The following is a 27,942-nucleotide window of genomic DNA, read 5'->3' on the forward strand; positions in this document are numbered from 1 at the left end:
ATTTTTAATTGTTTATATGTTAAAACATCCGTAATTTTAAATATGTACATATGCAAATACTTCTCTTTTAGCGATTTATACCCACAGAATTAAAAACTGTTTATGTTATTCTAAACGTATATATATAGCAATGCTTTTGCCATATAGCACAGCAGGTGTTGAAGCAGTAAGCCTCGTCAATAACACAAGCATTGACTTTTTTTGATAAATTTCTAATTTCAATAATTTTTTTTCTTTTTTACTCTTTTTCTTTTTTACTCAAAATTGCCCCAATAATGACCATCCAATACAAATGATGAAAACACATCTTCTATTTTATTGTTAAGACAGAGATCCTCAAACAACATCTGTACAGCATTCTTCTCAAAGATTAAACCACGTAAAATGTATCAAGTAATTCCTATACATCTTCAGGAAAATTCACTTGATAGCTAGCTAACAGTTGAGAAATTAAAGGTTTTCCATATGCTTTTGATAAAAGTCCAATGACGTCCTTGTCCTCATACTATTGACTCTAAACATTTGACTTGTTATGGTTAGGAAAATCTTGGCCCTGTAAAGATCTCTGAAATTTCTCCAACATTGCTAAGTGGTGTCCATCCTTTCATCTGTTATTTTTGCAGCTGATGTAAATTATTCTGTAATATTTATAAGTGCTGTAGTTTTTACTACATGTATGATACACCACAAAATGACTAGAAAGTCACTAAGGATTGTATCTATTCTGGAATTGTACGGTGTATAGCTAGGTACCTCCAGCTACAAAAACCCAGCAAAACACTTTACAAATTCACGCCACTAAAACATCATCTTTGATTGGAACTTCACGCATACATTACTTTTCTCTGCATGCTCAATTTTGGGCGAATTTTAAGTCTGTTGTACCAGGGCCTCGTACGCGTTTCAACTCCATATCAAAAAACGCTACAGGCCCTGGGATCGAGGTTGCTCAAGGAAGTGCGAAAATATATAATACCTAGTCAAAGGATTGTTGACAAATGTTTACAAAAATATATATTTTGATCTATGAAAGATACAATTAAAGTAAAGATATGTTAGAAAGTAACAAACTTGGAGTCGCACTAATTAGCAATCATTTATTTAATTGGCCTAGAAATCTAATTTTGTCAAAATACGGAAAAAAATCATCAAAAATTAGGAGCTAACTTTGTTTTTGCAAATACTTGCAAAATGTTTTGTGTTCACCAATGATATCTAATAATCACTAAGAATGGTCGTCAAGAAATTGACATTCCGGCAAAATAAAACTGTGGGGCCTTCATTAGCTAAGGGAGACAGAGATATTAGCAATTCTCTAATATCTGCTACCTTTGGATGTCATTTTTGTTTGTGTTTAAAAAAACCATCACCATGAAAGGAAATATGGAATATATTTCCTGTTTTTTAATTTAGCCACCCGTTACGCAAATGTGTAAAAATACTCAATCATAAATAATTCAGCACTCACAAAGATGTAAACAAAATTGATTTATAATGGGGATTTTTTATGGAGCAGACGACCAAGCCAGTCGATCTGCACTTTAAAATCAACACTTATCATAAACTTTTCTTCAGCAGCCGTGCCGCAGCGCAGTATGCCTATCCCTTAAAAAGAAGTCAAAGGATGCGAAACGCTATAAAGCCTAGTGAAACGATTGCTAACAAACTTTTAAAAATTATATCTTTTGTTCTATGAAAAATACAATTTAAGTATGCTAGAAAGTAGAGACAATTCAAAAGTTAGAGTCGTACTAATTGGCAATCATATATTTTTGCGGTCTAGAAATCTAATTTTATCAAAACACACAGAAAAATCATCAAAAAAATTTTTGTGGACTATAAATTCAAATACTTGCAAAAAGTTTTGTGTTCACCAAAGAGATAGGAAAATCATAAACGTGGACTATTAAGACCATAACATTCCGGTAAAATAACGGTTTAAAGCGTTACACTAGTTAAAGGGGACACACATAGCAGAAATTGTCTAATATATGCTACCTTTGGATGCCATTTTGTTTATGTGTAAAAAAAATCTGTATGTGCAATTTAAGTTTCTCTGCCGTAAATTTACATTTTCTGTTGACGCCGGAACATCAGCAATCTCAAACTCCTCCTTTTACCATATCTGAAGTGTAGCATAATACAAAAACCTCTTCGTAACCAAATTTTAAAACCAAAAAAGATTCTTAGCTGACAAATACCCTTTTATGTTAGAAAGTTAAATTATTTAGCAAATAGTACAGATATCTTAGTCATTGTGAAATTTGAAGAAAATGACCTATTCAGAACTAAACGGTTAAGAATTCTCTATTTCTAATATAAACATCTTTGTTTGTTTTCTAGTTTTTTTCGTTTTACGTGTCACTAATTTCTAAGAAAAATTCTAAGTAAAAACAAGGTATTTGAATTTATCTATAATCAAAACACGTTCCTTACACATTTCATGCACTACAAAAAAATATGTACAACATCTCCTGTACCCAACTGAAAAACAAAACAGCGAAATATAATGTGTATGTTCTAAAGGCACAACAGTGTTCTAAAAAATTTGTTTCTGTGAACTAAGCTATAAAAAAGTAATTTTGATTCGTCTGATCAGAAGACGAGATGACAAATTTATATATGAATTGTTTTTAAGTGCTTTAACATTTAATTAACAGCTATAGAATATCCAATTAGTATTAAGACATTAGGAGTGAGTGAAGTCTTAATTAAAACGAACAATTTAGCAGTCAGGGAGTTTTAAAACAACGTTTTTCTACATATACATATACTAATTGTTCGTATCTACTAAAAATATATACACACTCTTTATATCTTCTTGATTATATAAACTTGAAATTAAAAAATAAGTCGTTATTGTTATGAAAATCTCAATCAAGGTTATTTCAACAGGCGAAACTGGAATAATGGAGGAAGAAAGTTTTAATTTGTATTATGTCCATGATTCAACCTCCTGTTTTACACTTAAAGTCGAAAAAATCTTTCATATGACGAGTTTTCTTTTTTCTTGATATTAATTTTATAATTCACATCCAAACTTGCCATTTAATTTACGCATATTGTCTTTATGTGATACTTGCATTCCGGATTGCATATAAACCAATGGCAACGTGTTGTACATTTTCGACGTAACTTGTACGTGCACACCTGCGTTGGAACTGCTTTAACGTTCGTAGTCTTCAGCGGTGCGCAGTTGATTTCTTTAAAATCAGTTATCTCCGGAACTAACAGAATGATTATAACGATCGTTGAAAGCCTTTCCATCCTTCAAATCGTTGCACTATTATGTTCAATTGTGAGCTGTTTTCAATTTGCTTTAACAAGTTTTTTACTTTCACTGAGCTATCGTTTTATTTACGTAACTCTCGAAACTAATAGATATAACTTTTCTCTGATGTAAGCTTCGTCTTGCCACTTGTGGTTTTGTTGAAAAGTTTATTTCAGAGGATGGATTAAGAGCGATATTTATAGGTAATATAAACAATAGGATTTTAATGATTCTCAATATTGTAAATTAAGCATTTCGTATTAAAAGTGTTCACTGGGAAATTCCTAGAACTTGGAAGACGTTTTGTCATTTTTGTACAACAGACAAAAGGGAATTTTAAGAAATAAATCAGAGAGTGTACACGTGTTGTGATATCCACGTGTCTCTCATGGTAAAGGGAAGTTTAAGGTTGCATTACACCTTTTCCGATTTTTCATAAATTATAATAATGACGATGTCCTGCAAAATTTTATAATGGTTCTGTACTCTTCAAATAAGGATATTCAGATAGAATATTATATTATCATGACAAAAATAAAGTTTTTAGAGCAATATAATATGCTGATTGGATTTTATTTAGATTTAAAGAATATGATTATTTTGAAAAGGAGGCTATTCTTAGGAAGCTGGGTTATATGAAGGGCTTGACCGTAACTTTAAGCTCGGAATTGAGGCACTTAACGAACAGAAATATTTACGAAATTAGGTAATTTGTTCTACCTTTTGCTAAGGAACTTAGGGATTAGAATCATTTTTAGTATCGATTGACCTCTTTAATGCTGTTATCATAACTGACCCTTATATAGAAGTCTATTTATCTATACTTATTGACCTTGTTACAAAGCACTATTTAAAAAAACAACAAAACAAAAAAACAGTCTGTGTAGTTTTATGTACTGAACGGGTTAAACGACGGGCAAGCAGCTACGGCACCGGTACTGACCAAAGTGGCAAATTTTGCCGAATCACACATTTAGTTTTAAATATGATTTTCCATATAATTGACAAATGGGTGGCTAAATTCAAAAACAACAAAAGTTTTTCTGTTTATTGTGATGCGCTCACATACTATAAAAATAATAAGAAGAAAAGAATAACATGACGAACTTACTTTTTTTTTACATTAATAAAAAATTACAGAACAAATATAAAACCATAGCCACGAGAAAGATTTTTTTCATATGAATATTATAAAATAAACTTTCGCTGCATGTTATGTACTCGTATGATTATTGAATGTTTGCGGTGTGTATTTATCGTTTCAAGTTGGGAGCATTTTGTAGAAAAGCGAAACAAATCACAAAAAAATATTATTATTAGCCATGTAAGATGTTTCTAGAGTTCCGAGAACTATTAACGAAAGTTACAAATATTGTTGATCAATAATTTGTAAAATATTTGAAACTTGTGTATTTTCACTCCTCGCAGCTATAAAAGTTCTTTATAAAAGCTCCTACCAGAAGTATAGATATTTAGTTATGAGACATTTATTTGTTGTTTTTAGTAGACTTTTACTAGACTTTTAGAATCATAGGGATATTTTTTATCTCTATGTTAGTATTTATATACATATTACTTTTTTCTATCGCTGAAAATTTATTTTTGCGGATGCAAAAATGCAGTTTAAAGTTCTTCCCTCATTTGAACTTCTACTGATGGTCTGGTATATTATTTAAACTTTATGTTAGGTATTGCTTCATGCATGGTTAGGTATTGCTTCATGCATGTTGTTGAACAGTAATCCTTGTTATCTGAGAATGAAGCGGAAGAAGGAAAATGATTCGCAGTTGTTATTCTTTGTTTACATTTCATATTGTACTTATAATGTTCTTTCCAAAATTAGCGCATGTGTAATCCGAAATGTAAACCAAAGGAGGTGATTGATTAAATATGTAAAAAACTTTATAATAATTAAAAATTAAGCAATAATTGAAAATTTAACCTAAGTCTGATGACAAATATCTTATCGGGGAAGAAACCGGGTAAAGTGAATAATCTTTAGGATCGGTAGCTTTCTCCGACTGACTTAACTCGACCAAAAATCTTTATAAGTCACTTAACTCGTTTTCGTGATAAGTACACTTTTTTTTTATAAGAAACATCTTTATAACAAACCTACATATAGAATCTTCAGAAATTAAGAAATTTTTACTACTACATTCTATGTCTATTTCGGAAATAAGAAACTTGTTTCTAACTAATTCTTACAATTAATTGAAGAAGATGTTACAATCATCGCTAGGAAGAGACTGTGAAACGAAAAATGCATTATTTTTGTTCTACGGCTTTAGCCGGTAGAACTTCAAAACGGGCTTCTTTTTTTGTCGCCTTTTTTACCATCGAGACTAGTGAAGCACGAAAGGGTACCAGTCTAGTGTAGCGGTACGTGAATTAATAGTTTTTGAGTGTTGGTAACAGAACTACCCTGTTAAACGGTGCAAAAGGTACAAAAACCTTTTTTTTTTTTTTTAAAATAAATCATTTTTAATTTTTTTTTTTTATGTTTAGTTGGTTTCACCAGTTTTACCAAGCTACAACAGCCGTTTGTTTGTTTTTTGTGATTTGAAATTTTAAGCTAGATTTCTATTTGCTTACAAGGAGTTTCAACAGGCTAAAATTCCTTTTAAAAAAAGGATAAATAGAATGTTGTTTTTATTGATTTTTACATTTCATTTAGGTTTCATAAGATCAGTGTTTACAAACTTGAAGCCATTTTTTATATTCATATTTCTCTTTTCCCGTCCTGTATGGGACTGTAAAAAATCAGTAATACGCCGTAGAACTTCCTGCCAAAACGGCTGGTTTATTTTATTTTACAACCAACTAGTCCATAGATTAAAGAAACTTTTAGAACTAGCTATCTATTCGATATAAGAAACCCTTATTTTACCAGAAAAATTAAGAAACTAAATAAGAAATTTTTGGAGAAAAAAAATTTCAGCCTACAAATAAGAAACTTTTAGAACTAGGCCCTTCGCCAGGTTTCTTATAAAAAAAACGTGTAACGAAATTTGAAGATTAATGACAAGAGAAGATGAAGAGAAAGAATCTTTTTCTTTTACCTGAAGCACAGCTTTAGTCGGGGACAGGTTTTTTTTGGTGACTGAAATTTCCCCGACTAACCTACACCCCGTTTTTTTCCCCGATAAGCAAATTACATACTTAATAAGTGGTTTAATGATGAAGGACTCGTGATTTCGCTTTTTTCATAATAGCTCTGTATTTCATTATTTAGTTGTCTTTAATTTTTTAGGATTCTTCTCTATGTTAATATAACAAAATTTATTACAGAAATTAAAAAAATAGAGGCGCTTGACAGAATGATCAGCCTCCAAAAATAAACGCCCCGGGCGCTTAAAACAATTGTGGGCTTTATAAAAGTTTTAGTTTAAAAACATTTATAAAAAGAACCATAAATGTCCTAGTTTTGGCGAGAATTGTCAATTTAAAGTGAAATAATGAAGCATAAATCACGTATTGTCTATAATCAACTGATGTCCTATAACCTATGTCCCATTTGCTTTACAAGATTGGGAATTTCCCAAACTATATTTCTAAGTGTAAGGTTTTGACACTAGAATAAACGTTCTTATTTTTGCGCGTTAGCGTTTTTTAAAAATTATTTGGTAATTTATTTGACTTATTGGATATATAGGAAACAAATTCTGTCAAATAAGAATGGTAAGTAAGTAAGTAAGGGGAAGTTTACCGTCCTTGCGGATTCCATCGTCTGACTTTCGTCAAAAAAATGTTATATTACCGGTATAACATTGCTCCAGCTTGCTTTCCTGCCACATAAGCTGGTTCGCCGTCAGTGGATATAAAGTGTTCTGGAGCGGGGAGTCGAAGCTGAAACCTTATATTACAAGCCGAATACACTACTACTACACTGCCTTCGCATCTTAAAAGACTACTACACCATCTTCGTATCTTATGAGATAATTTTTTTTAAAAGAATTAATAAATTCGACCTTAAGGCTAACTTTTCTTAAATGTTCTCTTGTACTTAGGCTTAGATATATTGGATCGACTTTTAATAATTTTGTTTTCCTCGTTAATAAGAAAAAAAAACAAATGAAAAATAGCTTACTATATAAGTATAACAGGAAATTATGAATTTTAGTAGTTATGGATATAAGTTTTCATTAATCAATTTTTAAAAATTCTACTTTTGTTTATTCTCACGACACTTTCTAAAATTAAATCTCGTAATCCTATAAAATGTTGAAGCATTGTATTGGGCAAAAATGTTATCATGTTTTGGGAAAACTGTTTACAAACACGAGAGCATTCTAAGACCTAAATAACTAGATTACAATGTCTTTAATAAGGGTTCGAGATTAACAACTTGTTAATTGGTTGAGCATTAATTGGGGAAATATATTTTAACGAAAAAAGTTCTCGGATATTGTTTGTTCTGTCTCTCCTTTCATACTTCTTATAATACTGTTGGCAGAAGGTTTTGCAAGTATGTGAAAAGTCAAATGTTTACCTTAATGAACTAAAAATCTTATAAAATCTAAAGATCTTACATGCAATAGTAAATACATGTAAGTTCGATATCCTAGAATACTGTATTCAGACAAAATACATAAACTGTCTGCCACAAAAAACTACATGCATCTCCTTCGGGGAAAAACCTCTTCACCTCTTAAAATGTTCATAAGTTTTTTCCCAATTTAAAAAAGTTAACTGTCATTATTTTATGAAAAAACTCTCGATGTAATGAACCATAAAAATAATCCATCTTCATTAAACAAAGAGTTGTTTGGTCAAAACATCCGGAACATGTTATTTTAGACTTTGTTAATTCACTCTATGTTTGAAAAAAAGAGAAGGAACGTAATCTAAATAAACCAAAAAATTCTGAAAGACTTTTTATTGTTTTAGTAATTAGCACACCGATTCATCTCTTAATAGCCGTTATATGTTTGTCGGCTAAAAATGACCAAGCTAAGTAAAGTACGAAATCCTTAGGCTACAAATAGCAAATACGATATGGTTTTTCACTTTGGCTGTGACGGGAGAATTTCCGTGGATTTTCCATGGGTTAAGGACTAATAAAAATTTATCTCAGGTATAACGGGAAAGTACGAGATGTAACATTGATAACAACCAACCAATTAAAAATCACTAAAGACAATATTCTTGATTTCCCTAAATTAAAAAAGAAAAAAAAGATCAGCGCAAATCAGCTATTTTGAATTATTTTAAAATAAAGTGTGCGATCCTGTGTTTCTTAATATTCAAATGATTACTTATAGCATCGACATCTTTTTACTAGGCCTCTTAGTAGAAGAGCTAGATTCTACGTGACTGAAGTTAGACGTTTCAGGTGATGAAGACATGGATCTTTCCCTTCACCTAGGGTGATCTACAAACATGGAAGCATTTGCTTCATTTTGCTTATCTGCACCATGACTTGGACTAGAAAAATTGTCTCCACGTGGAAAATATTATCTTGGTTTAGTGAAACGTTTGCTCGGAGGCTGTTCAATGAAGTGAAAAATGTTTCTTCTAGGGCTATGATTGCTTCCAGTTGCTGTTGTTGCATGGCTCCAAAAAAATCAATTGGAGTTGCTAAAACTATGGGGCAAAGGGAAACCTATCAGAGGACCCAGACCAAGAGGCCTGGTCTAACCTTATCTAAGAATATAACGATGAAGATTCCTTTGGCAAAAAAGTAGCTCCACCTTTAGCTTCTATGGCTAAACTCATGTGGTCGAAAGAACTTACCAATGAAAAATTAAAAGGCAGACTGAAAAAGGTCCAAATTTCCACCAATTGCCGTTTTTTGTCTGTAAAGGGCTGCAATAAACCTATATGGGCCTAAGCAGGCAGAAAAATATCAAATGATCTGGTATTGCAAAACTGCAAACGACTCTTTTGAAAGCCAAGTGTATATATGTATCTGTTAGTTATATATACGATTCTTATATGCAAGCTGATGCCAAAGAAATATTGCGGCAACTGTCTCACTTTTGAGCAGCTTAGGATACACTGTACATCCAAACAAGTCAGTTCTAGTGCCTAACCAATGTATGGTGTTTATAGGGATTGTGTCAAACTCTGCTCAGATGACAATAGCCTTAACTGAGGAAAAGGTCAAAAATAAAAGGTGTCTATGAATTGTTGTGCATGTCTAAAGCCACAGTTTGGTTAGTTTCCAGGGTTATTGGAACATTATTTTGATCTTTGATGCCGTGAAGTATGATAAGTTACATTATGGGTCTTTAGAAACAGATAAGAACCTACGACTCGAGCTAAGTCATGAGAAGTTTGATTCAAAGGTTCTGTAAGACGATTTCTGTAAGAGTTTTCTTTTAAGGATGTACAATGGCATGGCTGTACAACTGCCTAAAATTGATCTATTTTTATTCTCTAATGCTAGTCTTCAGAGCTGAAGGAAACTCTGAAATGGAGGTACGTTGGTCTGAGGGAGAATTACCATAGCATAAATACCTTAGAGTTCTTAGCTGCATTTTTACACTTAAAGCCTTTCTCAAAAATAAGACAATATAGACATGTTCAGTTAAGATTGGATAACACCACAGCTGTGGCCTACATAACAAAAATGGGGGACCTTCACTCCAATGCAAATGTCTTTGCTCAGACCAGGTCGTATTTAAACTTTTATGCCTTCCAAACATTGAATTTGATCGAAAAAGTTCTTGCAAAGATAAATATAGATTAAGTCACAGACATTCTTGTAGTACCTTTCTGATCATCGCAGTCATGGTTTCCTTAAGCGATTAATACGTTATACAGAACACCTGTGTTATTTCCAACTTCGTCTAGATTGTTGTTTCTAACGGGAACAAAAAGACAACATCCTCTACACCAAGCCTTGTCGCTGCTCATGCTGTCTGTATTTAAGAATAGTTACAAGGTGAAGAGCTTCCAGCAGCCACTGTCGACAACATTGCAGTATCATGGAGAGAAGGTACTCAGAAAAAATACCCGGGTCCAAACCGACGATGGATACAATACTGCAATGCGAGGTCGATTGATCGATATCATCCAAATGCGAAAGATGTGTTAATATACCTTACTAGAATTACTCAAAGGTGGGCCTGGATACCGTGTTATATGTACAACTAGACGTGCTCTTGCTTCAGTTGTTTCGATCAGTGGTTACAGTCCTCTTTCGGAGCATCAATTGATAAGCTGTTTTATAAAAGGATTTTTTAATATAAAACCAAGTACCCCTAAATACTCCTTAATACGGGATACAAACGTTCTTTTTACTCATTTAAAGTCTCTTAGTCCTAAAAAAGTTTATCATTTACGAATATTAACATCAAGCTGGCTTGTCTCCTTACTATTTTAGCAGGTGGACCTTGATGTACAGGGTATTTCCTTCTGAACCAGATTTATGCTCACTCCAATGTATCAAAGCCCACCTGTTAAAGAACCAGTTGATATCTAAGGAAATTGCTCCGCTTTTATTAACCTTTGCCAAACCCTATCATGCTGCCTCTAAGGATACACTATCAAAATGGTAAAATGAGGTATGACCTCAGCTGGTATTGATGCCAGTATTTTTTCCCCAGGTAGCGGTCGTTCAGCCTTTTGGAGCAACGCAAAAATTATAGGGGTGCCTGTAGATGTCATATGGCACTTGGAGTAAGGATTATACCTTTTGCCGTTATTATCGTAGAGATGTTATTGGTAGAGTGACAAGTATTTATGATCTTGATGCCTCCCTCTTGGACTCAGTTATGGAAGCGACAAGTCATGAACCTTAGTTCGCGTTTTTAACATTTACATACTGATTTTAACATTATATTGTTAAAAGACGTTTGCTCAGTTATTCAAGTTTTCTTTATGTTATTCTTCTCACTGTTTTTTTCACCACGCTTGCTGGCCGCGTTTATGCTTTGAAGTCACATCCTCTGCTTACGCAGAAGATTTGGAAAAATATTTACTTATGCAATTACATACACTTGATGATTTTTGCTAAACGAAGTCATAAAATATATTTGAAAGAGTGCTATAAGCGCGCCACGCAGATTTTTAAAATAATTTTCGAAAAAATAAAAAAAACGCTATGCCAAGTATATTATACTTGTACCAAGTTGTTCACCCGGAAGTGTGGCGCGCTTTACCAGTATTTAAGCGCTCAACCTAGCGTTAACGCTGTTTTACATAGCTAGTTATAAATATACACAAAATAGCAAGTTCAAAGCACTGTTTATGCCGTTAAGTGATGAACGTAAGAAACGGAATTAAAATCAGATAGGTTAAAGAGGCAGCCGTGAGGATGGAATCCGCAAGGATTTATTGTTTCCTAAAGTCCCTACTACCAAAACTCCACAGGTAAACCATGACGCACATCCCTATGGGTAGTGCTACAGTGCTCCAAATAACGTAACAAAAAAATCACTCAGCAATTTTGACCCTACATCCTACAGCCTGTCATTAAAGAACTAGTTCTGCGTAAGAATTAGCCAAAGTAGACTTTTGATATAAAACGTGATATATAACACGTGATTGTTGCAGCCAACTGTATATGAAAGCTTTCGCTAATTAATCAAGTTCGTAAGCAGCTAGCCTGAGAAATAACTATGAGTCTATTTATTTATCTGGCTGTAGAATGCTCGCTTAATTTGAACGGCTTGGTGGCAAGATGTACTAATTGAAAAAAGTTTGTTTAGGATCAAAACGACCATGTAAACTTCTTTTCAGCCCGATGCACATAAAAGCATGATATTCTGAAAAATATCCTAGGTATAGATTAAATGCCACTCCAACAAATACGCGTTTATAGAAAATTATGTTCAATCGCGTTTATAACTTCTATTAACTTATGTTCATACTTAACGTGCAATAATTTATTTAGTGATATTAAAAATGGATACAGGATGTGTAAAGTTGTTTTCCTTTATATAGAATTTGGATTCGGTGACACTCACTAGAAGTTTTATGATGCTGAGCATCGCCACTCGCCAAGCGTTGAGCATCTCCACTCGCCAAGCGTTGAGCATCTCCACTCGCCAAGCGTTGAGCATCGCCACTCGCCAAGCGTTGAGCATCTCCACTCGCCAAGCGTTGAGCATCTCCACTCGCCAAGCGTTGAGCATCGCCACTCGCCAAGCGTTGAGCATCGCCACTCGCCAAGCGTTGAGCATCGCCACTCGCCAAGCGTTGAGCATCGCCACTCGCCAAGCGTTGAGCATCGCCACTCGCCAAGCGTTGAGCATCTCCACTCGCCAAGCGTTGAGCATCTCCACTCGCCAAGCGTTGAGCATCTCCACTCGCCAAGCGTTGAGCATCTCCACTCGCCAAGCGTTGAGCATCTCCACTAGCCAAGCGTTGAGCATCTCCACTAGCCAAGCGTTGAGCATCTCCACTCGCCAAGCGTTGAGCATCTCCACTCGCCAAGCGTTGAGCATCTCCACTCGCCAAGCGTTGGGCATCGCCACTCGCCAAGCGTTGGGCATCGCCACTTGTCAACCGTTGGGCATCTTTTGCCGCCAACGACTCAATGTCCTTTAATAATTGATCTAGTATTGAAGAAAAAGGTATTGCTATTTGTCTGAAAAAAGAAAATTACAAGTTCTATAAAAATTGAAAACTTACCAAGCTGGTTGATGTTCAGCGGAGCGCTATCGACGCAAAAAAAAAATAAGAAAATTAGTAAAATTCTACTGTGAAACTCCATGTCTGTATAACAACGCGCGTTTCTGTGCAATTCTTAATCAATAAGACAGTGGAGAATTGAAGGCTATTTTATACATCGTTGTTTTCAATCAAGCGTAAAGCTTTTCATGCCATTTTTGAATGATTTTGTTTTAAAGTAGTATAAAACATACATAGTGTAAACCTTATTGATCCCTCCGAGAGAAATTGCTGTATTATATTTATGTCAAAAGGTTTCCCAACAAAAAGTTTATAGTGTTCATTTCACCTTTTTTTTTTAACCCGACAGTACCCATAGGGATAATAAAACAATTTTTAAGTCACAAATCAGCATGTTAAACATAATTGACATTTTGAGAAACGGCTTATTTCATTTTTATCTCCAACAAATAATTTCTAAGGCCTTCGTGTGTAGATGAGAAACGAAATGTTTCACATTGTTATACAGAACTTAAAAATCGATCTGTCTTTTGCTGATTATTGCGGAGTTAAACCAGCGAGCAAGGCGAGCTGAGCTTGAGTGGCGACCATTTTCCATTGAAGCGAGTGGAACATTTCCGAAAAAAATAGTCAGTTGTCCACTTATGACTTCACTCAAGTTCCCGTTATGACCGGAGATAAAGAAAACTGTTTTAGCTCTTTGCGTGTTTCAAAGAATACATTCTTTGGAACTATACTTGCAGGTTTATGATAGCTTCTGAATTCAGTTTATAAAAAAACCGCAGTCTGTGATTCAACCCTATCCGGTCCGGGGTATTTCGAACATATATTATACAACTGTCTACCTAAAATTCAATTACTTTCATTTTTTTAGAGCGAATTTTTAAATTCTGTTTAAAGTTTCTATCAGCTAAATAAAAGTTATTCAACATTTTTAACCATTCTTACATAGCTCACATGAATAAAGGCCAAACATGGCCCGAAAGTTATTCTTTACTGATTTTAAGATAAAAACCAACAAAATCAAGTAATCAGATCAATCACGTGACCAAAATTATCACTAAGAATCCCCTCGACGAAATAAAGTTTTCTTGTAAGTTTTAAGTTACAAGAATAATTCTAACGAAAGTGATTATATTTTCCTGATTATAAGGATTTCACAGAGATTTTCAGGGTTGCTTTGGATTAATAGCAAACATTTAAAGCTCTGAGAAGTATAGAATCTAAATCTTTGGTATAAAAGTGCCTAATAGATAAATATAAAAACTCAGTAAGTATAATAACCATGCAGCAAGCAAAAAAGAGTTGGGGGAGGCAGAATCCTTCCAAAGGTTGGCTTAGCGATAGCAATAAGTTGAAGACTTAGTATAGACCCCTTAGTATAGAATCCTTCCAAAGGTTGGCTTAGCGATAGCAATAAGTTGAAGACTTAGTATAGACATCTCCTTTACCAAAAATTTTAAAGAACTTTAAACTTGCTCGTCGGTTAAAAAATGTTCAAAACTGTCTTTTCTTTTATTTTTTTATTTTTTGAAATTTAACTTAGTTTAGAGAAAAAGAGATTAATATACTGTAAAACACAATAGTATGTCATTTTAACTGGTATTGATCGATAACTCTCGGTAAAAGTCAACGAACGCATAACGCATCGTATCGCGAAGTTGTTAGCGTTATCAAATGAAAACATAACAAAAAAAATAAAACTTAAAACGATGTTTATCCGTTATGTTGTGAAAGTTGAAACTTTTAATTGATCGAATTCAGACACACCGCATTGCGGGTCTGGCATGACGCGTCATGTGTATTATGCGCTGTATTTGTAGTTGTTGTTGGTAATATGATAGAAAAAGAACTCTCAAGTTCCCAAAACCAAACACCTGAAAAACGGAAGACATGTTTTGTACCCCTATTCTAAAAAGAAACGCTGGAGACCTGTAAACCGCTATAATAGAAAATCTAATTTTTGGATTACACCGTCCAGTATAATTTTTCGCCTGCTATAGTCATATTTCTCTTTTTACCTTAAGGTAATCAAGAAGATTTTGTAAGCACATAAAAAAAACCGCTCGATTGTCACTTTTCGCGGCTACCATTTTTAGTTCCTCAGACAAATGGCGTGTATTATAAGGTAGACTAGCCGGTGGAGACGGCATCGAAACGACGGGTTAAGCCACAAGGAACTGTGTAACCCCCGGTGGGGAAGGTCACGCTGAGCGCTTTAGTGTAAATAAAATCTAAGGAAATAATTCGTTGTTAACACCAGGAAAGATTGCTTTATGCAGGTAAACTGTCCATCCGTATAGGAGCAATACTATTTTCCTGCAAAAATAGTTTTAAGGAATATGTTAATTAAAATACGCAAATAGGTAAAATCCTTTTTAATTTGGAGATCACAAGCGGAAATTGAGTAAACGTTCTCAAACTTTTAAAAAATGTTCCCTGGCAAGAAATATTTCCACTCGCTTTAATGACAAACGGGCTTTGTTTGCGTTTAACTTGCTTCGACGGCTATAAATGTTTCTGAAACAATAAGCATCATTCTGTTTTTCAATCTACACACCAAGGATTTAGAAATTATTTGTTGGAGATCACAAACTTTTTATCCTGGTACATTAAAAATGAAATCAGCCGTTTCTCAAAATGTCAATTATGTTGATTTGTGACTTAAAAATTGTTTTATTATCCCTATGGGTACTGTCGGGTTAAAAAATAAAGGTGAAATGAATACTATAAACTTTCGGTTGGGAAAAGTTTTGACATAAACAAAATACAGTAATTTCTCTCGAAGGCATTGCTAAGGTTTACACTATGTATGTTTTATACTACTTTAAAACAAAATCATTCAAAAATGGCATGAAAAACATTACGCTTGATTGAAAACAACGTGTATAAAATAGCCTTCAATTTTCCACTGTCTTATTGATTAAGAATTGCACAGAAACGGAGGTTGTTATACAGATATGAAGTTTCACACTAAAGTTTTACTACTTTTCTTATTTCTTACCTGTGTCAAAAGCGCACCCCTCAACATCAATCAAATTGGTAAGTTTTCATTGTAGAATAATGTTTTTTTACTTGTAAACTAGATCAATTATTAAAGGACATTTGAATCGTTGCGGGCACAAGATGCACAACGCTTGAAAAGTGGAGATGCCCAACGTTTAAGTGGAGATGCCTAACGTTTAAGTGGAGATGCCCAACGTTAAAGTGGAGATGCCCAACGTTAAAGTGGAGATGCCCAACGCTTGGCGAGTGGAGACGCCCAACACTTGGCGAGTGGAGACGCCCAACGCTTGGCGAGTGGAGACGCCCAACGCTTGGCGAGTGGAGACGCCCAACGCTTGGCGAGTGGAGACGCCCAACGCTTGGCGAGTGGAGACGCCCAACGCTTGGCGAGTGGAGACGCTTGACGCTCGACGCTTGGCGAGAGGAGACGCTTGACGCTTGGCGAGTGGAGATGCTCGACGCTTGGCGAGTGGAGATGCTCGACGCTTGGCGAGTGGAGATGCTCGATGCTTGGCGAGTGGAGATGCTCGATGCTTGGCGAGTGGAGATGCTCGATGCTTGGCGAGTGGAGTTGCTCGATGCTTGGCGAGTGGAGTTGCTCAACGCTTGACGAATGGAGATGCCCAGCAGCGTAAAACTCTGTCACCAAATCCAGATTCTGTATAAGGGAAAACAAATTTACTCATCCTGTATCCATTTTTAGTATGAAAATTATGTATCACAAACAAATTATTGCGCATTAAAAGAAATATAGAAACTTCACATCATAAGCATTGTTAATACTACTTTAAACAATGCACGTAATTGATTCTTTTTTCGTTAATTCTTCCGCCTGTTGCAAACGAATGCGTTTATATTAGATCAATAATTTTTACCCCTTTTCTAAAAGGAAACTCTGAAAACCGCTATAAGACCTGCGCACAAAGTACTTCTTCCCCGTTGAAGCCGTGTCGCACATCAATATAGGCGTAATAACCTTTTCCGACAAACCGCCTGTCGTTACCCTGTCCAGGTAAAACAATCACTCAGCGATTCATGACAACATTAAAAAATGTAGCTATCTAACCAACTGCATTTAGATATTTCCACTTTTTACGTAGTGCTAGCAAGCTGAAAAGCCACAACCCCAACGTAAAAATAAGTATAATTATACGAAATTGGATGAAAACTTTAAAATAATAGAAATAAATAAGCCTAACCATAGCTAGCTGGATTTAGCAGGTTTTTTCAGTTTCTGCCGTGATTCTAAAACAAATATAACAAAGTCCGCAAAAGTCGGGTTCTGCGGGAATTTTCTGAAACAAAGGAAACAAAGTAAAAAACATTACAATCCAACTATTCAATTTGTTTATTTACATCTGGACAGTTAAACAAAATATATCAATTCTTAGTTTCTACTCACACTTTCTTTGTAAGCTAATGGTAAAAATATATTACATTTGCTATATCCTGTGTCCGCAAAATGCCCATAAAATCGCGGACAGACAGACAGCGAGTGTTAGTAAAGGAGACAAGTTGTTAGCCTGGGGAAAAATAGAGTGAGATTTGCCTGTCATACATATTTCAGCGAAGATGGTGTATGGTAGCAAATTCGGCTTGTTATCATATGGTTCCAGGTTCGACTCCGCACTCTGACGCACTTTAAACATAGTGTTGTCAGCCCATTTGGTTTGGTGCCATCTAGTGACCGCTAACCAGCTTGTGCGGCAGGCAACCAAGATGGAGCAATGCTAAACGTATCTCTGGCGGCAATGTAACATAGTTACATCGAATGGGCGGAAGAGCCAGCCATTAGTATGGAATTCCCAATGAGTTCTTGTTACTTACTTACTTATTTACTTTATTTTTCGCACCGCTATATTTTATCCATTTGTTCAACTGTCAGCATTAAATTAAATTGAAATGTACATTTAATTGTAATTGTAATTGAATTACTCTGGCGCAGTCCGAAATAAAGCTGTCAGCAACCATTTTGGACAGACAAACAGCGGGTAGTATTAATATAAAGACATAAGTCTTCCATCTGAAAGAAGATAATATATATTGATTAGTTGCGCAACAGAAACTGATTAGGCATAACGCAGTTATCATGACAAAGATCACACACTTATCAACTTTTTAAATAAAACCAGAGGGACAGGAGTGCCTTTAAAAGGAATAAAGATTTTGGATTCGAGATCCGTGATTTCTAACACTGTTAAATTATTATAATAAGGGGGAAGCTAATCTTCCTAGGGAAACCATGGAGATAGAGCTTAATTCAAAACTCTCACCGTTCAAATCACGCTCAAACCACGGGCGTTTAAGTCATTGGAATTACTTCTTGTTAGGCATATCTGAATGAAAAGCTGTTTGGGTTGTTATCGTACGCAAAGGATGCTAAACATATGCTAAACGGTATCTCTTGCATTTAGTGATTGCCGTTGCCCTTTTCGTGTCTTTGTCAAGCTGTTACTCTGTTTTAGCTTTTGCTTGTCGTAATGTTTTCGTGCGTGTCGTTTGACTTCGAAGACTTCCGTTATATATATAAAATAAATCATAATAAAAAATGCGTAAGCATTGTAATATTAAAATGCGATTTTTTCCTAAATCCCTAAAACAACTTTAAATACCTCTACACAAGTGGAGTAACAAACCGAGAATAAGAACCATGTATTTATTGCTATTTATACCTTGCTTGTCTTGATTAACCTGACTAACCAACCTAGCCCTGTTCTTCTAGAACCGTAAAGAAGCTTGGTTTCCTTTTTTCTACGAACAGCGGAAATCCCACTTAACAGTTTTTACTCATAAAACATTAATTGGTCTTAATTTATGTTTTTCTTAAAGTTTCTATCTTTCCTGTCCATATATTATTCTATCTGTGATATTTGATTTTGTTTTAAAGAAAAAAGGTCCGCTTTATGACATAACTTTTCGATGCATATAACTTCCGGCATTTGAAAAATATTCGTCATTTTCTTTCCGACATAATTTTGTCAAATATGGCTACAATGTGGCGCATGTTTTTTTTCATTGTGCTGACTACTACAACAGGTTTGATGTGACGTACGGCTTCAAAGTGTTCTTTCCTGTTTTCGTTAATTACCAAAAGATTAAAACAACAATAAAGTTTGTTGTATAATAAAACGAGCTGTAATTAGAAATTCATTAAACATAATCAAAACAAACTTACTAATAACGAAAGTTCGTTGTGCTAAATTAAAATGGGGTCTGGTTAATCGTTAAAGTTAAAGTTTAAATAACAAACATTCTCACTACTTTGAAGGCGTATTTACAAACAAGTTTTAATACGATTTCAACTTTATATACAGACATGCGCCTTTCCTTGTGTGTATTCTTATTAATAAATGCATCACTGTGTTATGGACTGGATGTTCAGGTCAGACGAGCAAATACAGATATACTTGATGTTAAAAAGAATCATTGTAATGGTATAGCAAATGCAAGGTTTGCTAAAGGAAGATGCAGATGCACAAAAGGCTTTGGAACGTTTAGTGTAGTTAATGGTAAAGCTGGATGTTATTCAAAGACTGCTTTAGAAAATATTTATGGTAAGGGTAAAAATAAATTGTTTTATTTTCTGTATGATTTCATGCTTTTCATTTTTACACACCATGGTAAATCCTTATTACAGCAGGTGTTAGTTTGGTACCCGTTACTCTGTTTTCACAATCTTCCGCAAAGTATACTGACACAAGACGATAAATTTCTAGTTCTCCCCCACAAGTAATAGACCTATTTCCATATCCATTTGGTTCCACGAAATATGCATGCGAAAATGCAGAATAACATGAAAACGAGATTAGTTATGAGCAAACTTCAGGATGCTGGTTGTTTATATACAAGTTTGAAGAATGTATCAACAAAATGTTGACTTTTACAGCTTTTAACTGGAAGTTTTACATAATCGTAGTTAACACAGTTATATAGAGGATATTAGTATTGGTAGTGTGACAAAAAATTTAAAATATTGCTGATTTTAAGGGCGTATCTTTTTTGTATATGTTAGCTAACTAAACCTAAAACCTAGCCAAGTTTTTAGAATGATGTGAATACATTTTTATTTTACTGTTTCCAAGTAAATTTAGAACTAAAACTCAATATATAGTTTATTAACGCTTAGTGGCACTCCAAACTACTCTGAACAGTTCTAAAAATTAAGATTTAGTTTGGTGGTAGCTAGCCAAAGTAGCTAGTCAAGCTGCATTCCTGGAAAAACATATTGTGAATTTTATTTTGAGCGCTCCATTACCTCAAAATCAATGTTGAATATTGAAAATGCTTGACTGATGCTAACAGAAGTACTCACAAGTATTTTCACAAGTATTTTCCAGGGTTGTACCTATAGCTTAGCTGCATGAGTAATCAACAAATCATTTTTCAACATTTGTTGCGTAAAGGATATTTAAAATTAACTTTTTTAAACTATTGGCTGTTGTGATTATAAAACTGTTGCACTTCCTCCGTCACTACTCTCTCTCTTACTGACTGTCAATAATCGTACATTTGTATCAAGCATTGTGATGGTTAACCTTAATACTTATAGTTTGTAAGTAATACGAATTCATAGAGCATAGAGCCTATCATAAATCCGCATATATAGAAAAAGTAGTCTTTTTTTAAGACTAGTCGTTAGCCCGTGGAAAAGTCCTCGGGTTCGCCCGTCCTTTTACAACGCACTGCGAGCGTCTCGTTACTTGCGCAGCTAAGCTACCATTTTGCGTGACAGACGGACAGACGTATACGGGTATTATAATGGAGATTTAAACCTAACTAAATAACCTAATTACGCTGTGTTCGACAAATCTAAACAAGTTTGGAGGACGTGTTACGTATATAGAAAGGCACTCTTAATTGCTTGTGGTCGATTTGTGATTGCTTACGGTCTTTAAAAATTTCACTTTTCCCCGAGATATTATCTCGAGGTTGCAGATTATTCAATAAATCAGGCGTATTACAAAGTGTCACTATCCCAATTTAAACTCAGCTTATCTAACCTCATTAGTAATTAAAAAGATCCTGCAGCCTGCCAGTCGGACAAAAATCTGCGGGTCGATCCTTCTTACCAACTTCGTAATATAGCCAAGAATGTACCATTGTTCAAATTTCAGTGTAAGTTTGCTGTTAAAAATTTAACTTTGTTTAAAACGAACTTAGCACAAGAAGGCTGCGATCCAGGGAAAACAAACTGTTGAAGGTTCACGCTAATGTTATTTCGGTTTATTTAAATCTAGAATGTAAAATTCAATAAAAATGTTCAACTTAACTTCATCAAGCCGAACTTTCACTGATTTACACCAGTACACCACTAAAGAAATTGTTTTGGATATGCTGTTTTGAAGACCGCATGCATTCTGAATTTCTTGAAAACAGTTCCATGTTGGGTGCGCATTACGAGTGACTTTTTTCATGTACACACTAAGCCCATTTTTGAAATCTACATTTCAAGGCGGTTTGAATGCTGAAAACCGCATGTCAAAATTCGCACGGGAAGTGCGTTTAATTAGCGAAAACATTTGTCTCTTTAATAATAGCCGTATTCCGTCTGTCTGTTCGTGCGTCTGTTTGTCTGTTTGTCTTTTTGTCACGGTAACACAAAATGCAATATATAAAGGTTAACGACTAGTCTATTCAATAATAGCCTTATTTTGTTTGCTCAAAATGGCTGCTCGCATCTCCATTCCTGGTCCCCTGCAAAGTTGATAATTTTCTGACGGGCGTCCCCGTGGATTTTTCTACGGGTTAATTAATTACAGGGATATAATTGAACATGGCTAATTTAATTTTGCCAACAGTATATTTACCTATGTTAAACTCTTATTGCAGGTTGTGAAATGGCCTACAGCAGCTCAGATAATGCGGTAGTGATGGAAAAAAGAAGAAAAGTTACGCTTAGAAAAAATACGATTCCAAGTGGTTGCACTGCTGGTGGTATTACTTTAGCACAACAGGGCTATGATGGGGATACGGCTAATACCACGGTGAAGATTAAAAGGGAAAATGTCATTGAGGCAAGTTTTTTTTTGGCATTTAAACCATAAAAAAGTGCATTTGAGCTGATGCAAATCGAACTATAATTCGAAAAATTATTTACACATTAAATTGATTCTGAAAGAACGGAAGTCATGTAAAAACACAATAAAGTTCCTTTGAAAGTTAAGTATGGCACATTAAAAGGATAGGAAAGGGAAGACTCGATAAATATTTTTAAAATATAAAAGATTTTTACAAAAATACTTGTCGTGTAAAACACGCGTGTTTTGTTTTTAATTTTGGGCTATAAAACATGAACTTTTAAAATTCAAAATTTATGTAATCCGAAAAATATTTGTGATCCCTATATGATTCAAATTACATAAGCTCAACTGTCCGTTAAACAACAGTAGACTTGCGCCTAAAACACTCGTTCCTATATCTTGATGTCTGTCTATATGTGAATTACCATATTTGGTTTCTGCACTAAATGGGTGCACCAAAGCTTTATTTTATTGCGGGAGATATATACTTCGTATTACGTCATATATATTCTTTAATTTCCGCATTTTGTGTGTCCCGCTACTTGCGATGCTATTTTACGCAGAGACAGACAGACGACGGCTATTTACTATGGAAATTAAGAGATATAAATGATACGAAGAAATATATACGACCAGGCAATTTCTATGTATTTTTCATTGATTTACGGCAATGCGTTTAGAAATAAAAATGTGAAAAATTTTCAAACTCGTAAAATAATTGTAACAAAAGAAACACACTGAGTCCAAATAAGGAATAATGAAAACAACGCCGCATGGAATGTGAAAATTACCAACTGATAGAGATATTGCCAGAAGGCAATACTTGACGAATTAATTGTAAAATATTGTCCTATTTTGTTTTTTATCAGTTTTTTTACTTTATTGAAAAGTTATGGTGCAAGTTTCAAGTTCTAATCACAACCCTAATGACATTATATTTTACCAACTTCATAGAGATCTAGTAATAGAAATACGCTCCGTATATAACTGCTTCCATCTCAGCACATGCATAGATAATGTGCCCCTGTTATTTGCACCCTATGTAATTGTCCTCAACTTTATATTTCTAAATTTTTAACTATTCATCGATGTAATGCTATTTCAAGTAATAACGTTGTCTAGAATGTGACAGAACTTAACTTTTGCTGTATTTTGTTTAATGTAGATTGGAGATACTAGAAGTATAAAAGGACGGTTGATAAAAATTATATTTTACTGCGATACTAACTATAATGCACAAGGCCTGTTAGCGAAGGTTTCAGGTGACTTTACATGTAAGTTTTTTATTTTATTTTACTTTTATGTGCTCTATAAGAAAATGGCTTTATTTCCATTTACTTGCATTTTCTGCAGTACGCAATTTTCATCGTGCTTCAATTTTTACACACGAAATGAAAGTTACAACGTAGTATGGCAGCAGTTGTTAATAAGAAATCGTTTTTAAATTTTAAGCTTACATATAACTTGTTAAGTTTAGTAAAAAATATCTCATGTTGTTTGACCAGCAAGGAATACCTTTATAAGACAAATGAGAATACGTTGTTTTGTCAAAAATATTTTTCATAAAGCATTACTTTGCTTCTTCCTACATGCTCGAATTGCAAGCGTCGAGTACAATCCCCTTACAATGCAGTCTGATTTTGGACTGTTGAGCGCTGGTTGGTTCATTTAAAACAATACCTATAATTTAAAAATCAAAGCTATAGTGCTGGCAACACTTAATGAAATAAAAACCATAAATATTTATTAATCAAAATGGTGTTTGTACATCCAAGATAAAAGGACTCCACCGGAAAGAGCACTCCACAGGAAATAAAGGATTTTCTTTCGATTTCTTTATATGAAAACCTGATTTTAATCATATTGCGATTTCGCTAAATCATTTAAACCATAGGTGTTCTTTTTTGCGACCTGAAAGGTTGCTAAAACATTTGTGACCCTTAATTATTAACCTTTGTTAAAGAAAGGGGTAAAAACAATATTGTAGCTGTAAGGGTTACTTTTAATGAGATTGCTAATATAAAGATCAGAAGTCTGAGGTTTTGAATTTGTACCGGTGTGGGCCTGCAGGTGTCTCCTTTTAACACGTGTGGAGGAGCTTGATTTTACTGCATGAGCACGCGTTTGCACATATAGTGATGCCTGTGCTACGTGACAGATCAAGGAAATAAAAACGTGTATAAAATATTGCAGCTCTTTCGGTAAACGCTTGGGAAACCAACAACAACAAAAACTTTTGGTGCTAGCCAGCGCACCTTTACAAGATCGTTCAATTTAAGATAAAAAAATATGTTTTTTTTATGTTTTTGTTTACTTATTGTCGGTTAATTTTCTTAATTAACAATTTAAAGTCAAAAAATTTATCTAATATTAGGTACCTATAAAAATAAGATACAGTCGTTTTTCTGTCCCTCTCACCTCATCAGAATTATACGCAAAATGTTACGTGATTACAATGGCATACATTACTCCCTTTAAATCCTTTTTTACCCGACGCCTACGTTTTGGCACGAGGACAAAAGCATGGCCAGAGAAGGGCGTTTTTCCTGCGTAGGTTCCCCTACGTCATGTATGTAGAGAATCCTCCCCTGCACCGTATTTTAGTTTCCCATCTGGCCCTTGTTTTAACCCTATTCCTCATCTTGAAGTATTTACGCCCCGTTACTAAATTTATAATTTTTGATTTTGACGTCACAAAAGTTTTTTTCCGAACAATTCCAAAACAAAAACTAGATAAACCCTTGAAGAATAATGACAAAATAATCTCTAGGTGATGGAAATTTTGTCTGACATAAATTGTGCCCGACAAGTTTTGCCGATTAAGAGAAAGTTTAGCAAAAGCGCTGGCTCGTGTTTACGAAAGATTTACTTTACTGCAATAACTTTCTAATTCTAAATTACTGTTTAAAGTCGCAATCCGATACTTCTAATTTCTGTTTTGCAGTTGAATCAGTAAACATACCTAGCCAAACGTTTACGACAACTACAACCCCACCACCGCCACCTATAACAACAACAACAACGACGACGACGACGACAACGGAGGCAACAACCACAACAAAAAGAACGAAACAAACAACGACAAAGAAAACGACGGTTAAAAAGCCGATAACAAGGACACCTGAAGTAAACCCTTCTCACATATTCACAAACGAATTAATTCAGCCGACAGCTACAAAATCTACTGATAATTCAACACTATTTTGCAATTCTCCCAAACAAAATGATGGAGCTGACAACTTAGGCCTTATAGTTGGTGTGGTTTTCGGTATATTGCTATTCATCTTGGCTGTGATTCTAATTGTCTTTTACTTGAGGTATGCTTTGTTCAACTATAGCCGTTATTTAGGCAACTAGGAAAGCATTTTGGTCCACACTTTCGTTGACCCTAGTTATCTGTCACTATCCCGAAATTTCATACCTTAAGGGGATAAAAATTTTGTCTTACAATAAATTTGATTGTTGTTTAATCAGGGGTTATTAATGCGGTAAATGCAGAAAAATTTTATGGTCAGGTAGCTGGTACCGCGAAAAATTGACGTCAGTTCAATATTTGCGGATATTTCGATTTATTAGTTAGTTAAGGATTTTTTTGTGGTATTTTTAAAAACTGTTTTACATATATTAACTGAACCCAATTATGCGTCGGCCCACAAGTACTTTGTTGGTTTATAGTTTCATTAGACTTGATGCTTTGTCTCTTCGTTAGTAGAAAACGAACTTTTCGTTCTTTATTACACGAAAATTCCAAATTCAATAATTTTTCTTATTATTTGTATTTCAGAAAAAAATCAACATTTTTCAAATCGAAGGTAATGTAATCTTTTAACGTTATTCGGTAAAAGCAATACTCCCTATAAATAAATAAATGACTGCCTCGTTTTCATCCAAGGCCCTAGTATTTTTAAATCGCAGCAAAGGTTTTACTTTTCGGAATGCAGTTAATCCCGAATTTTATTCAAATACTCTTTTTGAGTAATTAGAGAGGTTAGAATTTTTAGAATTCCAAGATGGATTGCGCACACATTGGAAAGGCATAAGAAATCACTACACCCTATAGCTACATAAATGCATTCATCTTAAAGCTGTTAGGCCTTCAAAAAACCGCAAATTAGCCAGAAAACTAAAAAAAACGGGCGTTGGGATACCCATTCATGTCGTATTACTTGGTGATTGAAGTAACCAGTGCATCAATTTTTTTATCTCAGTCCTCCTAAACCTACCCGGCTCTAGAAATACTTCAACAAAGGTTTTTTTTTAGAAGCTCAATTTGTTCGATTCGTAAAATTGCTAACACTTTTTGCAACCGTCTGCATTAACTTTTCTGAAAAAAAAAACAGTCCCACGAATTTAAAAGACATAAACTTATTGTATATGAAATCATATTAAGCAAAGGCGAACGTATCCTTTCGAAATTTGCATTAAAAAATTCGCGCAATACACCATGATCACAGAACAACAAAATATAAAAAAATCATTCAGCGAGTTAAATACGTGATAAATAAGTAAGATTCCTTAACTTTATCAGTGCTAACGAGTGTTCTAAAGACTCTCCCTATCATCGCATAAACATAACTTTTAAATTTCTTTTATAGAGATCTTCAATAATGAATCCAGCATATAGCAAATCTGAAAAACCAGGCAGGGAAGCTGGTCGAAGCACGTCTGACTATGATTATGTTGGCACAGTGATACCATCAGATGACGTGAGTATTATAGTTTTATTTAACAGCTTATAGTAACAGGAATGACCTCAAGCATTATATGACTGCTTGTACTGATTTCAGGCAACGTTATTTCGTAGGTAGCGATTCAACTACCATTTTGGACACAATGTGGCTATTATTATAGTCGATGACCCGTGGAAAAATCCATGTGGTCGTCCCGTTTTTAAATTTCACTCTTTATCGTGTTCCCTTTTTTCTCGCAGATAGGCAGACAGGAAAATACGCGGCTATTATTAATATAGAGTCCAATTGTTAGTTCATGAGATCTAAGTCGATAACAAAGGCGATCAAAATATATGGGGTTCGTTATTTCGTGTCTCCGTGGCACCATTTTTTTTCTTGAGGACAGACAGGCAGAACACGACTATTAATAATCGAGGTAATTTTTGTTCAAAATATTTAAAGTTAATAATAATATTAATAATAAGTTAAAAGATATACTAACAAGCAATCATTTATGTTTTTCCATTTTATCTTCCTGTATTTCTCTCACTGAACTTTATTGCAAGCTAGCTACTGACACATGCTAGCTTAACTATTAAAGTACTTGTGATTGGTTTTTGAGAGGATGTATTGCATGAACCAAGTCTACAGTATCCTTTACACATCTTCATCCTTGACTAAAATCACACACATAAAAACTCAATACTGTAAATTAATATAGACACATCCTATTGCCCGGCTAATCATAATAGTGTTGTTAGAGCTTTGATCATCCGCACTAAGCGTAAACAACAACTAAAAGTCTAAAAACGCTATTGCTTATTCTTTTAGCCACCTACGCAATACGATTATGCGAGCGTACATACTGGTCAGCAAAACAAACCACTTCAACCTATATACGCAGAGACTGGAAGTGCAAACGCTAACCAATCAAGCAACGCTCCGGTATACTTCGAAACTGAACCAATTTACGCTGACACTGATGGTCCAATGCTTGATCTTAGTGAGCAAGAAATGGCACCGAGTAGTTATAAGGAGTTATTAGAATTTGATCAAAATGAAACCGTGTACGCTGCGCTTAATTCATAGATCCTTTAATTAAGCTATTATTAAAAGATGGAGAAAGACTTGCTTGGACAGCAAGGCAAACATCTTTGTCATACTGGCGGATAAAGGAACAAATTCAAATCAAAAAATCGAATATAGTAATTACACTAGAATAGAGTGTTTGAAAAATATTTTCTAGAAAGTTGTGTAAATTTTTTTATGTATAGTTAAGCCGTAGTACATACAACTGTATTTTACTAAATTATTTTAAAGAATCTGGTTGCGCAAGTCCTAATTTTTTCCCTCTAAACGCAACAATGCACCAAAATTAAATGTTTTGCTGAGC

General features: G+C 34.5%; 2 protein-coding genes across 2 annotated transcripts; one reads left to right on the forward strand and one right to left on the reverse strand.

Moving 5' to 3' along the window:
• Positions 1–12,055: 12,055 nt before the first annotated feature.
• On the reverse strand, positions 12,056–15,962 carry LOC130624164 (A-kinase anchor protein 5-like). The gene is made up of 3 exons (XM_057439728.1): positions 15,940–15,962; positions 12,854–12,971; positions 12,056–12,777 (listed from the first exon to the last, which is right to left on the reverse strand). Exons 2-3 carry the CDS (start codon positions 12,933–12,935, stop codon positions 12,119–12,121), a joined length of 741 nt encoding a protein of 246 aa, XP_057295711.1. The 5' UTR covers positions 12,936–12,971; positions 15,940–15,962; the 3' UTR covers positions 12,056–12,118.
• A 3,063-nt stretch (positions 15,963–19,025) lies between these two features.
• On the forward strand, positions 19,026–27,884 carry LOC130624122 (uncharacterized). The gene is made up of 7 exons (XM_057439691.1): positions 19,026–19,413; positions 21,689–21,873; positions 23,045–23,153; positions 24,824–25,196; positions 25,664–25,691; positions 26,475–26,585; positions 27,381–27,884. The coding sequence occupies exons 1-7, from the start codon at positions 19,176–19,178 to the stop codon at positions 27,636–27,638; spliced, it is 1,302 nt and encodes a 433-aa protein (XP_057295674.1). The 5' UTR covers positions 19,026–19,175; the 3' UTR covers positions 27,639–27,884.
• The last annotated feature ends 58 nt before the right edge of the window (positions 27,885–27,942 follow it).

Source organism: Hydractinia symbiolongicarpus, chromosome 13 (assembly GCF_029227915.1).
Source record: "Hydractinia symbiolongicarpus strain clone_291-10 chromosome 13, HSymV2.1, whole genome shotgun sequence".
Lineage (NCBI taxonomy): Eukaryota > Metazoa > Cnidaria > Hydrozoa > Anthoathecata > Hydractiniidae > Hydractinia > Hydractinia symbiolongicarpus.

What these genes read in the sequence shown, in the direction of transcription:
- LOC130624122 (XM_057439691.1), top strand. Translation starts at nt 19,176, where the DNA reads ATGCGCCTTTCCTTGTGTGTATTCTTATTAATAAATGCATCACTGTGT. An exon ending in TGCTTTAGAAAATATTTATG is followed by an intron (nt 19,414 to 21,688) that starts GTAAGGGTAAAA and finishes CTCTTATTGCAG; the next exon opens with GTTGTGAAATGGCCTACAGC. An exon ending in GGTTTCAGGTGACTTTACAT is followed by an intron (nt 23,154 to 24,823) that starts GTAAGTTTTTTA and finishes TCTGTTTTGCAG; the next exon opens with TTGAATCAGTAAACATACCT.
- LOC130624164 (XM_057439728.1), bottom strand. Translation starts at nt 12,935, where the DNA reads ATGGAGTTTCACAGTAGAATTTTACTAATTTTCTTATTTTTTTTTTGC. An exon ending in GCTGAACATCAACCAGCTTG is followed by an intron (nt 12,778 to 12,853) that starts GTAAGTTTTCAA and finishes CTTCAATACTAG; the next exon opens with ATCAATTATTAAAGGACATT.